The 14117-nt window shown below is 37.6% G+C and overlaps 1 protein-coding gene across 1 annotated transcript in view; it reads right to left on the reverse strand.

The window, feature by feature from the left end:
- Positions 1 to 14117, reverse strand: part of POP1 (processing of precursor 1, ribonuclease P/MRP subunit (S. cerevisiae)) — a 31923-nt gene that overhangs the window by 15459 nt on the left and 2347 nt on the right. Inside the window, exons 2-11 of the mRNA XM_004679702.2 lie at positions 12563 to 12706; positions 10276 to 10443; positions 9145 to 9320; positions 7752 to 8000; positions 6852 to 6939; positions 6251 to 6438; positions 5208 to 5464; positions 5011 to 5104; positions 2612 to 2723; positions 2009 to 2128 (exon numbers count right to left, since the gene is read on the reverse strand). Coding sequence (XP_004679759.1) covers positions 2009 to 2128; positions 2612 to 2723; positions 5011 to 5104; positions 5208 to 5464; positions 6251 to 6438; positions 6852 to 6939; positions 7752 to 8000; positions 9145 to 9320; positions 10276 to 10443; positions 12563 to 12704 — 1594 coding nt within the window. The 5' untranslated portion in view covers positions 12705 to 12706. The remainder of the gene's footprint in view (positions 1 to 2008; positions 2129 to 2611; positions 2724 to 5010; positions 5105 to 5207; positions 5465 to 6250; positions 6439 to 6851; positions 6940 to 7751; positions 8001 to 9144; positions 9321 to 10275; positions 10444 to 12562; positions 12707 to 14117) is intronic.

A 14117-nucleotide genomic window follows, 5' to 3' on the forward strand; every position in this document is an offset into this window, starting at 1 on the left:
GCCACATTAAATAAAGAAAATCTCAATTTAACTAACTGCAGTTAAAGAAACTAGAAAAAGAATAAAAGCAAAAACATCCCCAATCAGTAAAGGCAAGAAATATTAAAAATCAGAGCAGAAATAAATGAAGTAGAAAACAAAAGTCTAAAAGAATAAGTGGAAGGATACTAAACCTAAAAGTTTTTGTACTAACAAAAAACCATCACAAACACAAAAAGGCAACCTACAAAATGGGAAAAAATATCTGCATGCCAAACACTTAAACAGCAAGGAAACAAACATTTATCAAAAAAAAAAAAAACAACATGAAAAATCTAGTACAAAAAGATATATCTACACCTATGTACCTAGCAACACTGTTTACAATGCCAGATCATGGTGCTGTCAATAGATAAATGGATCGAGAAATTGCGGAGTATATATAATCAATGGACTATTACACAGCTGTGAAGATGAACTGGTGGGATTTGGGACAAAATGGGTGGTCTGCAAGGTTAAGATTACATTGAGTGAAATCAGTCAAAAAGTGAAAGACAGACTTTGGATAGTTTCATTATCTCATAAACACCGAAAAATCAACGACATGCAAACAATAGAAGGAATTAAACTTTGAAATCAGCTAAAAGAAAATAATGGTTATTAGAGGGAATGGGGGAAAGGCTGAGTGGATAGAAGAGGTATGGAAATGGGGTATGGACATGAATGTTTGGTGGAGGGGGGAAAAAGAAATCAGGGGACTATTTAATCTACTTAATAAAATTAAAAATAAAAACTATTTTATATCATCATGACACTGAGCTTAATTCCAAGAATTTTCGTTAATTGAGCCAGCAAATACAAGCAGATTTTTAAACATTTGTTTGAACTATCTTCCTAAATACTGTGTTATGTTTGTTAATAATATTGGTACAGTAACTCCTTAAGAAGTTTAATTCTTTATGTAGCTCAAAGAAAGTACCTAAAATAGGTTTTAATAAAATACCATAGTTACTAACAAGATGGTAAAATTTTACTATATAAATTAGATCATATGTCTTAATATTGGCTTTACATTTCCTTGAGCTCATTCACATTAAAAGTCTCAGAACAGATTTGATATCTAACTGCCTCATACCCCCCAAAAAGTATCTGAGACAACAAGAGAACTGAAGGGCTTAATTATAGCTTTGAGATTATAATGAAAGTCAACATTTAATGGTACAGTAGATGCTTTTATGATTCTATCAAACCGCTGCTATTAAAAAAGAAGAGAGGCGACAACACACTAATTCAAGCGTTCAGCTCCATAATTAACTTACCTGTATTTCTTCAAGCTAACTCATCCCTTTCATGTAGTTTTCACTGACCCCTTAATAAACTATCCAACTATACACTATCCAACTACATGTGCAGGTAAAAAAAATTTGAAGTCATTACTATACCTCATTCTTTCTCCAAAAGAATGTTCAGAAGCTAATTTTAATTATTCTTCCAATTAATTGTGCTTAAACACAGTAAATACAAGATTACACAAATCCAGATCAGACTAAAATTTTAGCCAGTCCCTACATGCCCAGCCAAACAACTCTCTCAGACTACTGCCTCTGAATCTAAACCAGGACATCTTACACTGCAGCACCTGGGATGGCCTTGCCAGGATTCGAACCTGGATCATCTGTGTAGTGAGACAGAGGCTTCCAATGAGCACAAGACCAGCTGCGGGTGCAGATCCCTTCCTCGCGATTATACTTCTGAAATGTCAGGCATTTTCAGGAAACCCAGTTAGAGAGAAACAGTTCTTACTAGATACTAGAAATAAAGAACTCAGAGAAACAAATAAGCACTTAAGAATCAAGCTACTTTCACAGCTAAAAGACACTTTCACACATTCACGCTATCTCCTTTAATCATATCACCTGGAGGTGCCCATGTCTTCAGTAGAAGTCACGGCAGAGACAGTGCAGACCAGACCCTTCCATGAGACTGACTATGCGAGGCAGTAAGAAAAATCAGGGGATAAGAACTTTACCTTGGCATTTTTCTGGATCAGGTAAAACTCTGAATCTCTTTTGAGGCAAGTTTATTCGTGGATCCCCAACTGTCAGTCCTAGAATAGTCCCTGCTGGAATTTCTGCTGGTGATGTTACTCCTTTAACAGAAAACAAACAAGAAAATAAGCTTGTAGAAAGTCATTCACAGTACCTATGTATTTGTATATATTGATTTTCAAATTTTTCTACAGAAACTTTCTTGGCTCATTATCTACTAACATGTAGTTCCTCCCCCCCCCCCCACTAGTATGTTATGGAGTGAAGTTAACATTCAAAAAGAATAAAATTTTTTACCAAAACCATTACATTAACGTAACAGGTAATTTTACAATACACACATGTGTTATCTAATAGTAGAATGCCACTATTTGTATTAACACCTCCTAAATCTGTGGTCTCATACATAAGTTAAATAGTCACCAACTTCAAGCACCTGTCTTTCTTGCCAGCTATATTATAGTAAACAGTTACAGGTTGAAATGCACCTCTATGTGCAGGTAGCCCCACTGCAAAGTGTTCTTTTAACCCACTTCCTGTTCCTCCCTTCTTCCCTCATACAACCCAGTCTTCCCTCTATATACCTCCCAACAATTCAAAAATGGCTTCTTGTCTGTGATGAAGAGAAACACTATCAGGGTTCTTACAGGTGTCAATCCACCAGTGGTGAGGCGTCTTCTCTGCATCTTCACCCCCCTGAAAAATAACACCTCTTGTTCATCAGACAAATAATGAACCAGGCTTAATTAGTTTTGTTATGATTAATATTGGCCCCCACTCTTTTAGGCTGCATGTGGGAATGAACATTTTTATGGGGGGAACCAGGGAAATTGTCACTGTATTTAACACAGTAATTAACACCAGACTAACTACCCTCTAATTAGCAGCAAGGACGTAGTTTTCTCCAAGTTAAGAAAAGGGGCCTCCCTGATGGCGCAGGGATGAAAGTTGCACAATCAAGCTCTCGGCGGCCACTTCGGCATGAGTTCAATCCCTGGTCAGGGAGCTGACCCACATGGCACAGCAAACTCTCCTTTCTCGCCCACTGCTCCCCTCAGCAGTGAATTTTACTAGATCTGCCTATTCTGCTCCCCACTCATACCTCTGGTCTACACCCCAATTCTTGTATGCATAAATAAATAAAAAGAAATCTTCCAGAAAAAATTAAGAGAATGTGCACAGCTTTCAGAGAGCTGCCTAAACATACTACTCATACCCGTGTTCTCTTTCCAGTACAGTAACTGCAAGAGGTTTTGTTGCTATTTTTCTCCCACAGCTGACTACGTCAACACCACCAATTTAAGCAATAAAACTATGCTCGCCAAGGAAAAACCGAACCATACCTTTTAAACAAAGCTTCAGCTAAAGGATATATATTTTGCTTACAGTGTTCTTGGAAATTTCAAATAAGATACACAAGCATTTAACTTATGCTTTATTCTTTTCAGAACTGGAATTAAGCAAGATTTCCCGGGCAGGCCCAAGAAGGGAACCTAGCGCCATAAATCAGTGACGTTCATGGAGGAGGGATGTGCTTCTACAGAATCTAAAGAAACAACCTGTGACATGTGTACCATGTAAGTCGCAGAAATTCAGGAAGCACAGCTTGGTGGTTTAAAGTACAGGCTCTAGGGCCAACTCCCTAGGTTCATTTCTTCCCTCTACAATTACTTAGAGTGAAGCAGCTACTGTGTTGCAGATACAATGATAACCGCTGGGAGCAGAGCAACAAATAGGAATGGCCCTGTCCTTAAATCATGAAGCTCACAGTCTAGTGAGACATGAATTTCATAAATACATAAATCTAGACATAGAAAAAAATTAAGGAAATGTGCCAGCTGCAATGAAAACAAGAGGGATATAATTTAATGTGAGGATCAAGAAAGAACTGTACAGGGAAATGAGATAGATGTTGAAACATGAAGAGTAAGGAAGATGTAGCCAAGTAAACAGTAGGAGGAGGCAGAATGTGTAGACAAATGGGAAAAAAGCAGATGTGAAGGTTTAAAGGGAGAGGAGAAGTGACATATTTTAGACCCTGAAAGGAGGTCAGTGAGGTTTAAATGAAGTAGGTATGTAAAGATGAGGCCAGAGAGGAAGGGAAGGATGAGATTACACAGTCACATCAAGGGCTTTGAAGTTTTCCTTAATACAATGAGAAGGTATTCAGAAGCTTGCTTGCTTTCTTTTTTAAAAAGATGAATTTATGCATACAGCACTGGGGTACAGGCCAAAGGTGCAGGAGTGATAGTTAGATCCACCAGAGGCAGAGCAGAGAGAGATAGAAAGACGAAGCACACTGCTGAGGGGAGCAGCAGGCAGGTCAGGAGAGGTCTGCTGCATCATGTGGGTCACCTCCCTGGCCAGGGATCGCACTGAGGTGAAGCAGCTGCGACAAGCTTCATGGTGCTGCAGTTTAACCTGTTGTTGTAGCACCAGGGAGGGCCCGATACTCAGAAGTTTTCAATCAGGACGTAAGGTGAAGTAAATGAACTGTTAAAAGGCCTTTCCTTTGCGGCCTCCTGCCGTGAAGAATAGAGTGAAAGACGTACCATTAGGGGAAGAAGCTGCTTCAGGATTTAGGCAGGAGAAACAGTGAGGAGGTAGAGAAGAGAGATAGATATAGCCCTTGGCCAGACCATTAAAACTAGACCCAGAAAATATGCTTTACACAATTACCAAAAAAATAAGAATAAAAGGCAAACACTTTTGGAGACTGTAGTGGTTCCCTTTACTCACCTCTCGGGCAGAAGTTAAGACCATTCTTGCAGCCTTACATGTTATAATAAAATTTAAATAAGTTAGATTACTTATTACATTCACTTAGCTCTGTTCTTCTAATACGAAAGACAACAAAGCATAAGCAGGGAAATAAAGATGTATAAACCATGGGCCAAAATGTAATGGCATTATACATTAGGTTTCACAAGTTTGCTGAGAAGGGCACAACTAACACAGAACATTCAGTCACATTTACGCTTACGGTGTGGACAGAAGCAGTTTTTAGTGCCTCCGTTAGGATGGAGTGTGAAAGTGGACCAATCAGCCGGAATCTGTTTATCTCCATTGTCAAATCACTGCAAAAGAGAAAAGTCTTAAAATGGAAACTCCCAGTGTCCAGGCCACAGTAAAAACAGAGCAGATCTTCACTGAAATGTTCAGAGCAAGTTCACCTCATACCTGATTATAATGCCGGTGGCTGGGGAGACCCAAGAATATGGTTGTTGTGGATCTCTAGTTCCATCACCACAAATTTTTTTAATTGGTTTACCATTTCCTCCATCATCCTTCCGTTTCCTCTTCTTGCCAATTTTCTCATTAGACAGTTCAGTTTGGCTTTTTTCTTGGGGTGCTGTCAAACAGGGGTCAGAGACGCAGGGAGCCGGGATGGTGGGTTGTGTACACTGGCACACCGCCTTTATCTCCTCCAGGATATCCTAAGAATACAATGAAACATTTAGTTTTAAATGTTGATCCTTCGGTACACTACACATTTCAATTGGTTTAATTTATGCTCCATTTTCTCTTAAAAAATTCACATTTTTACCCCTTCACTTAGTAAATAAACTAATCAGCTTGATTCAAAAGCTTCCTTGGGTTTTCAGAGCAGTGCATGGCATTTTAAGCAACAAACTCATAAATCTCAAATATTGATGAAAACAGCACCACTGCTCTGATCAAATTTTCTTTTTTAATAATATAATAGTTTATTTTTACAGAATTTTGTGCCTTTTCCCATCTCAGCTGTAATCCCCATGGGTCTCTGACCAAATTTTACAACAAATTGAAACAGAAAACTTAAAAGCGTCCACTACCTGGAAGCAGTTAGTATGCAAAAAAAAAAAAAAAAGAAAAAGAAAAAAAAGAAAGGTAAGCTTAGTGCATTTTAGAAATTACCAGAATTGCTCAAACTAATTTCTCATCTTCAAAAAGACTCTAACAAGCACCAAGATACCAAGACCCAATTCAGGCAAGGTGGAAGTGTTAATCCAAACACGTTTCAGCCCACTCACACAATGAGTTTGGTTTTCATCTCGTCTCCTACTGATGGCTTACTAAAAGCAGCTAGTTTAAGATTTGCTTTACCGAATAGTCACATAACTCTCCTCTCATATTCAAACACCAAGCTATCAGAGTGCCTTTTATACTATTAAATTTTTCCTGTAGAATTTTTTTTCCAACAGGAAGCAGTAACTATGACACAGAAATCACCAAGGATTTACCTGTTTAAGAGTAGGATGAAGCCAGATCCACAGCTGCCTGCTTTCTGAAGTGTCGCCAGGAGTCCTCTCTGGCTTCCAGATAAAAGTAGCAGGCCCCAGCATTTCTTGGGGATACTTATTTGCCCGATAAAGCATGAGACTGCCTTGGCGCTTCCCAGACAAGCAGTGAACGGCTGCAAATGTCAAGCCTGTCATAAATCAAACCAAAATGTCATGATTTCAAATAGTGACACTGTTACGTTACTTTCCTGAGGGTCACATTTGGTTAACTGTAACCCTCCACAAGGGAAGAGATTTAGCTTTTGATCACTGCCTAGATCAATAAGTTCTTAATAAATACTTTCTAAATCAATGACTTACTGAGTTTTCAATTTCTCCCTGCCTAAATTCATTGCACTAGAAAAGAGTTTCTCTCATTTTTCCCTTGACAGTGTCAGAAATTATTTAAAATCACCCCAGCCTTCCTTATATTAACATGGTCACTGGAACAATGATATTTTTATGCATGTTTAAATTCCAAAATGCTTATAGCAGACATTTGGTCATGAAATGAATAAATATGCAAGGACTAAAATAGGACTCAGCTTTGAAACAAATTTACCTGTGTCTAGGCTACACATTAAAGACAGTGCCTTTAATATTTCTTCCTCTTTTCCCTTCAACTCCAAACAACAGTAGTAGGATAAATCCTGCAAAGAGAGAGACACAATTAAATACTTAGGAATTTACATGAAGGGGAAATAGCAGGAAGCCAAGAGATGTATCAGAAAAACCCCTAGAAGTTCTAAACACAGAATAAATGCTTTATAGGTCAAAATCTGAAACCTGTCTATTCCTATAACATTAGCAAATAGTCTTAAACTAATGTGAGCCAAAATTAAAATGAATTTCCATTTAAGATATGTTATCATGTTCTACATTTATAAAGAAAATTCAAGTCCTATGGAGAGTGTAAAAACTGTTACCTCTAAGTAGAAAGTTATTCCTCCCCCAAATTAACCTAAACTAAGAAATCGGCATAGAATAAGCAAACTTATGTTGAGATTATTAACTTAGACTAGCTAATTCAGGACCTCAAGATGACTTAAGACTGAGCCTAGGGATACATGTTCAAATTAATCTAGTTCATATTTCTTCCATGCAACTCTAAACTATTACATGCAAGTTTGTGCAGTGTATACCCCAAAAAAGGAGAATAATAAAAGCCCTTACCGATTTAAATAAGATAAAGAGCTTTCAGACTGAGCTAGCAACAATCAGCATGTTAAAGAATTATAATAATATTTACTAGTGTCTCATGGGCTAGTGGGTGCCAGGCAAAGGGCTAACTGCTCACATGGGTTGTCATTTAACCCTCTCAATATCCAATGAAACAGGTCTTATTCTCTAACTGGACAGAAGAGTATACCGCGACAAGGGCTATTACTCGAAGTCATACCATGAGCTGTTTAGAAAAAGTATAAGCTCTAGAAGGAGAGAGAAGCCAACGGGAAAAGCATACCTGCAGGAGGCAGCGGTGGGTCATGGCTCGGTAGCAGGCTCGGTGGCTCTTGACTGTCGGCCGCTCCCCGAGGCAATAGCCCCACTTCTTGACCATGTGAAAGCGCTTGGCGTGCCAGATGTGAGTTTCCAGCCATATGTTCTTTTTTTGTCTACGGTTAAATTCGAGCATCCGGTTTATGTGACATCGTCTAGCTTTATGGCATTTGTTTTTGGAATGCTCTTTTTTCTGATGGACTGCTTTCTCCGCCTATATTTTCAAGAAGAGCGGTAGATCCTACTTTAGCTATCTCAAAACAAGTTAAATATTAGGAATTCAAACAACTAATTTTAGATTAAGTAGACTACCTTAAACACCTTACTAGCTTGCTTCAGTTTTAACTTCGCTATTTCTCCAATGCACAAGAAAGGAGGCCTCGTAGAAAAATGAAGAATTTAGAGGCAAGCAAACCTAGGAAGGAGTCACTTGTGGGCAGGCAAGCTTCATGAACTATGAAGATAAGACTACTTACAAAGCCTTGAAAACAGTAACTCAAGCTTATTCTGGCTTTTAATACTAGAGACCAAGAGAGAACATATCAAATGTTAGTTGTTTGTTGTTGGCTTTATTGTTTTATTTTTGACCTCTAAGGACTTGGAACCAAAATATCAAAATGGGGGGAAAAACACATTTCATGTCAGGTACCAACAGACAAATGTTAAACATTCTCACTGGGAATGAGAATTTATACTAAATCTAAAAAGTACAATATTTCTGGTTAACTTTTACTTCTAATCTCTTCCACAGTCAAGCTAAACTTTCATGGAAAAAAACCCACTTCTCCATTACTTCGTAAGCCCCTTAAGGATAAGGGCTTCATTTTGAACTCCAACCTCACCACCAGAATAGAGCAAGTACACAGCAAGCCTCAATAAAGAAATTTTTAATCAATTAGTAAAGATAGGAATATCTTAGACAATGTTTAAGCCAAGAATTTTGGTGAAGCCAAACATAAGTGGGCTTGAACAAAAATTAAATCCATGTTTAAGCTTTCAACTGATAAAGTCAGAAAGCAAATACTGTTTTGCTGAACCTTTAAACTCCAATCTGGACATATCCCCAAAATGCAGAACTAAAGCAGCATACCTGATATGGTCAAAATCTTGTTTTAAATCAATTAAAACTACTTAATACTATTATAAGAAAGGGGTTCCCAATGCTGTCTTAAAAGTAGGTATAATTACCAATGGCTGTAACCTCCAATTAATCTGGAGAGGAAAGAAGTGGCTGAATAATGATTAAACCAAAATACAGCTGAAATGAGCACTTTCTTTGTTTTGTTTTTCATCTTAATAGTTTTCAACTTCTTTTCAGAACTACCATCCCACACATTTACACTAAGTGAAATATATACCTCTTTCTGGGCAATCTCCTGTAACCGGCGAGGGAGACGCTTGACATTGTGGCTCATGGCTCTTCGCCTCATGTGACGTGGCAGAGTCTGGAAGACCAGAGAGTTAGAGGACTTCTGGGTCACTGCTTTCAACATGGCACTAATTTCAGCAGCTCGGGCTTGAGCAAAAGTAGCAGCTGTTGAAGAAAACGGCACCGTTATTAAAAATGAGTCCGGAATCAAAAGTCCTTCTAGTGGATTTCAGAAGAAGACAGATTTGAAGTACTTCTTCATCCACCACTCTCCACTCCCTGAGTAGATTAACACCATAGTGTTTATTTCTGTTTTACAATGGTGAAAATCTTCTTCAACATGCATATGTTTCAGGTTTTACACAAGGATTCAATGTTATCTTTCTAATCAGGGAAAGAGTTCAACAAGCTTACAAGACTTTTTTAAAACACAAGGCTACATTCAATATAGGTGTACAATATAATCACAATCATTTATTTAAGTACAGTAATCACAAAAGAAAACAGACAAGAACTAGCTTGACTCCAAGAGTTTTTTTCCAAATATATGACCATTACGATTATTAGTTTTCTTTACTAAAATCTACCTTTTTAGGATGAATAAACAGAAGGCTGGGAAAATGTAAAGAACACCTTGGAGAATGTATAAGGAGACCAGGAGGCACACCAAGTATGCACACAGAATACAAGGTTATGTGGAAGTGTGAAGAGTGCTGGGAAAAGCCTGGAGGAAAGCTATCTAAAGGTCTTGGTTGCGCTTAGAAAGTTAAATCTGATTCCATCTTTAGATAATGCGGTGCTAAGGGATGTGGACAGTGTTTCATATTTAAAAGGAGGAGCAACAGATGTAAGGCAAAGGAAAGAGTTCACATATAAGGACTTAACACAAGGCTGAGTAAGAGAGAGGAGAGAAACTGAAGAAGGGAAAGCAATGGGGCAAGGAGCCCACAGCCAATTTCCAGGCTGGAGTTGAGAGGGGTAGGGAAGAGAGGAACGAACGGGCAGCAAGGGTCAAGACAAATCAGAGGGCATTAGAAATCTGCAACAAAAAAGAATTCTGGTTGCTTTCAAAACAAAGAGTACAAGTATCCTCAGATTGTGCTTCTGTACAAATACCTACCAGTGATATACTTGGGAATCTCCTGAGCAGTGCCCTCAGGACCTGCTTTCCATCCTCCCTTTTTTTTGAAGGTGACTTTGGAGGAAGAGTGCTCATTTGCATCAGGATCAGCCAGCGAATGGTGGGTCATTTTGGTGTGACGATGTCTTGAATTTCCAGAATGAGGCTCTAGCACAGTTTCAAAAAGAAAACAGAAATGTCACCCTTATCAGATGTAAGTGTTTCTGTAGGGAACTAGTATTTGCTGCATGGCAAAACTGACCAAGTTCTAACCCTCCAACCCTCTATAACCACTCTACAAGGAGGCAGGATCTTGAGCAGGGAGGTGAATGAACTTGTCCAAAGACACAGAACTAGAAGGTGGCACACTAACTGCTCTGACAGTGGGACATGGAAACAACACATCAGAGAAGGGATACACGGTAAATTTCCTCTACACGCAACATGGATTTTAGATCTAAATTCCCTTAAACACAATAATCCACATGCTTCTCAGTCTTTATTATAACTCTCTAGCACTCAAGTTGTGTAACCCTGTGCTACCTAAACTAAAGAAAGAAATAAAAGCAAAGTCTTTATACAAATGTCTGGACATCTGAACCATTTTGTCTTTAAGACAACATCAAATCCTGGACTGAATAAAGAAACAAGCAGAGAATTTCAGTATTCCTGTTTATTTCAGCTGTAGTGTTAATTATTAAATACCTGTAATCTTGAACATGTTATGAGGTTTGTCACTGTGAGTTATGTAGAAAAAGTTTACCATATGGTATAGTTGGCATCATTGCTGAATCTGAATCTAAATCTTAAAGACTATGAACCCAAGACTTACTTAATCAGATCCAATATACACTGTTTTTTAAAGTGTCCTCAAAAAGTTCTTGGTCACCTGCTTGGTTGTCTTCTCAACCTGTCCTTTTCAACTGACTTCCAATGAATAGCTATCATCTTCATAAATAAGGTTATAAAATCAACACGCAGGGTACTGCAGGTATAAAGGACTGCACTGTATTTCTTTTAGGAAATACAGAAATTACAAGGTTTGTCATTTTGAGTTAATAGCTAGTCACTGATATTAAGGTAGAGAAAAATACAACAGCATTAAATACAGCTGTTTCTCATTAGTAATGGTAGTTATATTCTATAAAGTCACAAAGGACATAGCAAAACCGAACCACGCTGGATAGACCTCACACAGATTATAATATTAAATCATAATATTAAATCATAGAATGTTTATATACATTCACAAGGTGTCTGCTATGAAACTTATGATGTGACAGCCGTGACAATGTTAGCACTTGTGAGAGAGGTGTGTACCTGGCATTGAAGTTACTTTGTTCTTTTTGGGAGCCCCCCCCACCACCAATTTCAATTGTTGTAAAACAATTTTCACATTTGTTACATATTTTATACTGTAAAACTTGGAAAATAAACTGAAATTTCAAATTCAAAAAAACCTCTTTTTTTAAAATACAGGTTTTGGGTTTTTTTTAAAGATTCACCTATCCATGCATACAAGAACTGAGGTGCAGGCCAGAGATGCCTGGGAGTGCATGGGGGAGTGAGAGGATTCACAGAGACAGAGTAGGCAGAGTGACTAAAACACACTGCTGAGGGGAGCAATGGGCAAGACAGGAGAGGTCTGCCATGCCATGTGGGTCACAGATTTTAATTCCTTTATTTTACGAAAAGAAAATGAGGGTCAGGGGCCTCATTTAAGTGATGTGTTAAGTGACGTGTCTGAGGCCTCCCCACAATTACAGTGAAACCCCAGTCAGAGCTGGTGCTTCTTGCATCATGCTGCCCTGATCCCTGCTGGCTACATCCTTTAGTCATCTTAGGATGAAAGTTGAAACAAGAAGACAGCTGGGAACATCTATTTGGGATGATTCAAAATTTTCTTCCCACTTTGCACATGTTCACCAGTGACCAGACAAGTGCCTTAAGAATCGCTTCTGGGTTTCCAGTAAATGCCAATGACTAGGTGAATACATAAATGAGGGCCGATATCTGTTGTTTTTTTTTTTTTTTTCAGTTTTTGCCTCACAAGTTGTTTTTTTTTATATAAGTTTATTTTTACATCATTTTGTACATTTTTTTTTCCATCTCAATTGTAATCCCCATGGGTTTCCCATCACCAAGTCACCCGTGTGCCATCATCATAACCCCGTGCACTTCCCTCCCTACCCCAGTTTCTGTTTTAATTTCAGTTCATTTACTCAAAAGGACTTGACAAAAATAATATGATCCAAATGGGAATAGAGAGAGATCATGTGTATCCTACCAGATTTCTGAGTTTGAAAAGGTTTTCCACCTCCATTATGATGTGTCATGCTTCGATCAGCTACAAAGCCAGAGGATAAAGTGACATTGGTGGGCTGGTTTCTCATTTTCTTAGCATGTTTTCTTTCTTTTGCATTAGACATTTCTGGAAAGAAAATAACAAATTTAGTACGGTGAAAGGAAATTCCCTAACTAAAACTAAAGTTAATGAATTCATTACTTAAATTTAATGAATAAATATTTGTACAAATACATAATGAATATAATAAATCACCATGTAGTATAGATGATGTGATGATATAAAAATGTTATATTGAGCTCTAGCAGGGTTTCATAAACAGGGGTTCTCTTACAACTGTGAATGATTTAACACCAAAAACCTGATTCAATAGCAAAAACAATTCTTACTGATAGAAGAATTATACATTTAAATTTTCACTGCCAAATAATTAAATCTTACACCAGTATTGACACAACATAAATTCTGCTGAAAGAATGAAAATATAAGTGTTGTGTAAGACCCCTATACCACTGTAAAATAATTGAATTAGCTACATTTTATCTAATTTTTAGGTGAAAGAAGAGACATCTGAATGAAATATTATTTTAATATGATAGCCTCTACAGAAGGTGATCGCATATTATTAATGTTTTCACTCTATTACTAAGATGAAGGCAGCTGGATCTTTAATTTATAATCGCAAAAAAAATTCATATTGAAGTAGGAAGGAAAAAGGACAAAAACCTAGTGAAGCCTGGTGGATTACCCAGTAGTGCTCAAATCTCAAACTCAAGCCCTTCTCCTACCTTTTTAAACTGAATTGCTTGAAACAATTTCATTTTGAAATTAAATGCATTAATGTAATAACCTACTAGACATACCTATAGGACATTGATACATGTCCTATAAAGTGACCTAATGCAAAGGAACACTAAAACGTCACTTTATGTATTGCCTGTATGTAGTAGAGCTTTGCACAAGTAGTTTATGAGTTCCTACTCTTAAAATAAGCGCAGCAACAGCGATTTATGACATTTCACTTTGTCACTCCATTCTTTTACATGAACGAAACACAACTACATCCACAAGCATCGCAGAAATGCTTTTCAAATTAAACAGTATGTAGGAAGTAAATGGAGTTCTGCAGAACCGATGAGCTATAAGGAACATGATTCATGTCAGTATGTTAACAATAACATTTCAAAATTATTTTATAAAAAATTCAGTCCCACTACTTTTATGTGCTTATATATAAATTCCCCAGGAGAAGTTTCGTATACTATTATGGGAATCCTGACCAAGGCTAGAATGGTCAAAGAGGAGGCTGCAATGCAGGATTGGGTTTACCTTGGGAAGTCCCATCTCTGATCTTAGACCCAGGCTTTAAAAACAAGCAGATAAAACCAACAGTGGTCCTCAGTTTCAACAGCAGAAAAAAAAAATGAACATAGAGTGAGTCTGAGAATTTAGGTTAAAACATTAGCCTCCAAAAAAAAAAAAAAAAAAAAAACATTAGCCACCATAAGGAACCTTACTTAACTCTTACCTTAACATT

Source organism: Condylura cristata, unplaced genomic scaffold (genome assembly GCF_000260355.1).
Source record: "Condylura cristata isolate star-nosed mole 26May11 unplaced genomic scaffold, ConCri1.0 scaffold00009, whole genome shotgun sequence".
In the NCBI taxonomy this organism is placed as follows: Eukaryota; Metazoa; Chordata; class Mammalia; order Eulipotyphla; family Talpidae; genus Condylura; species Condylura cristata.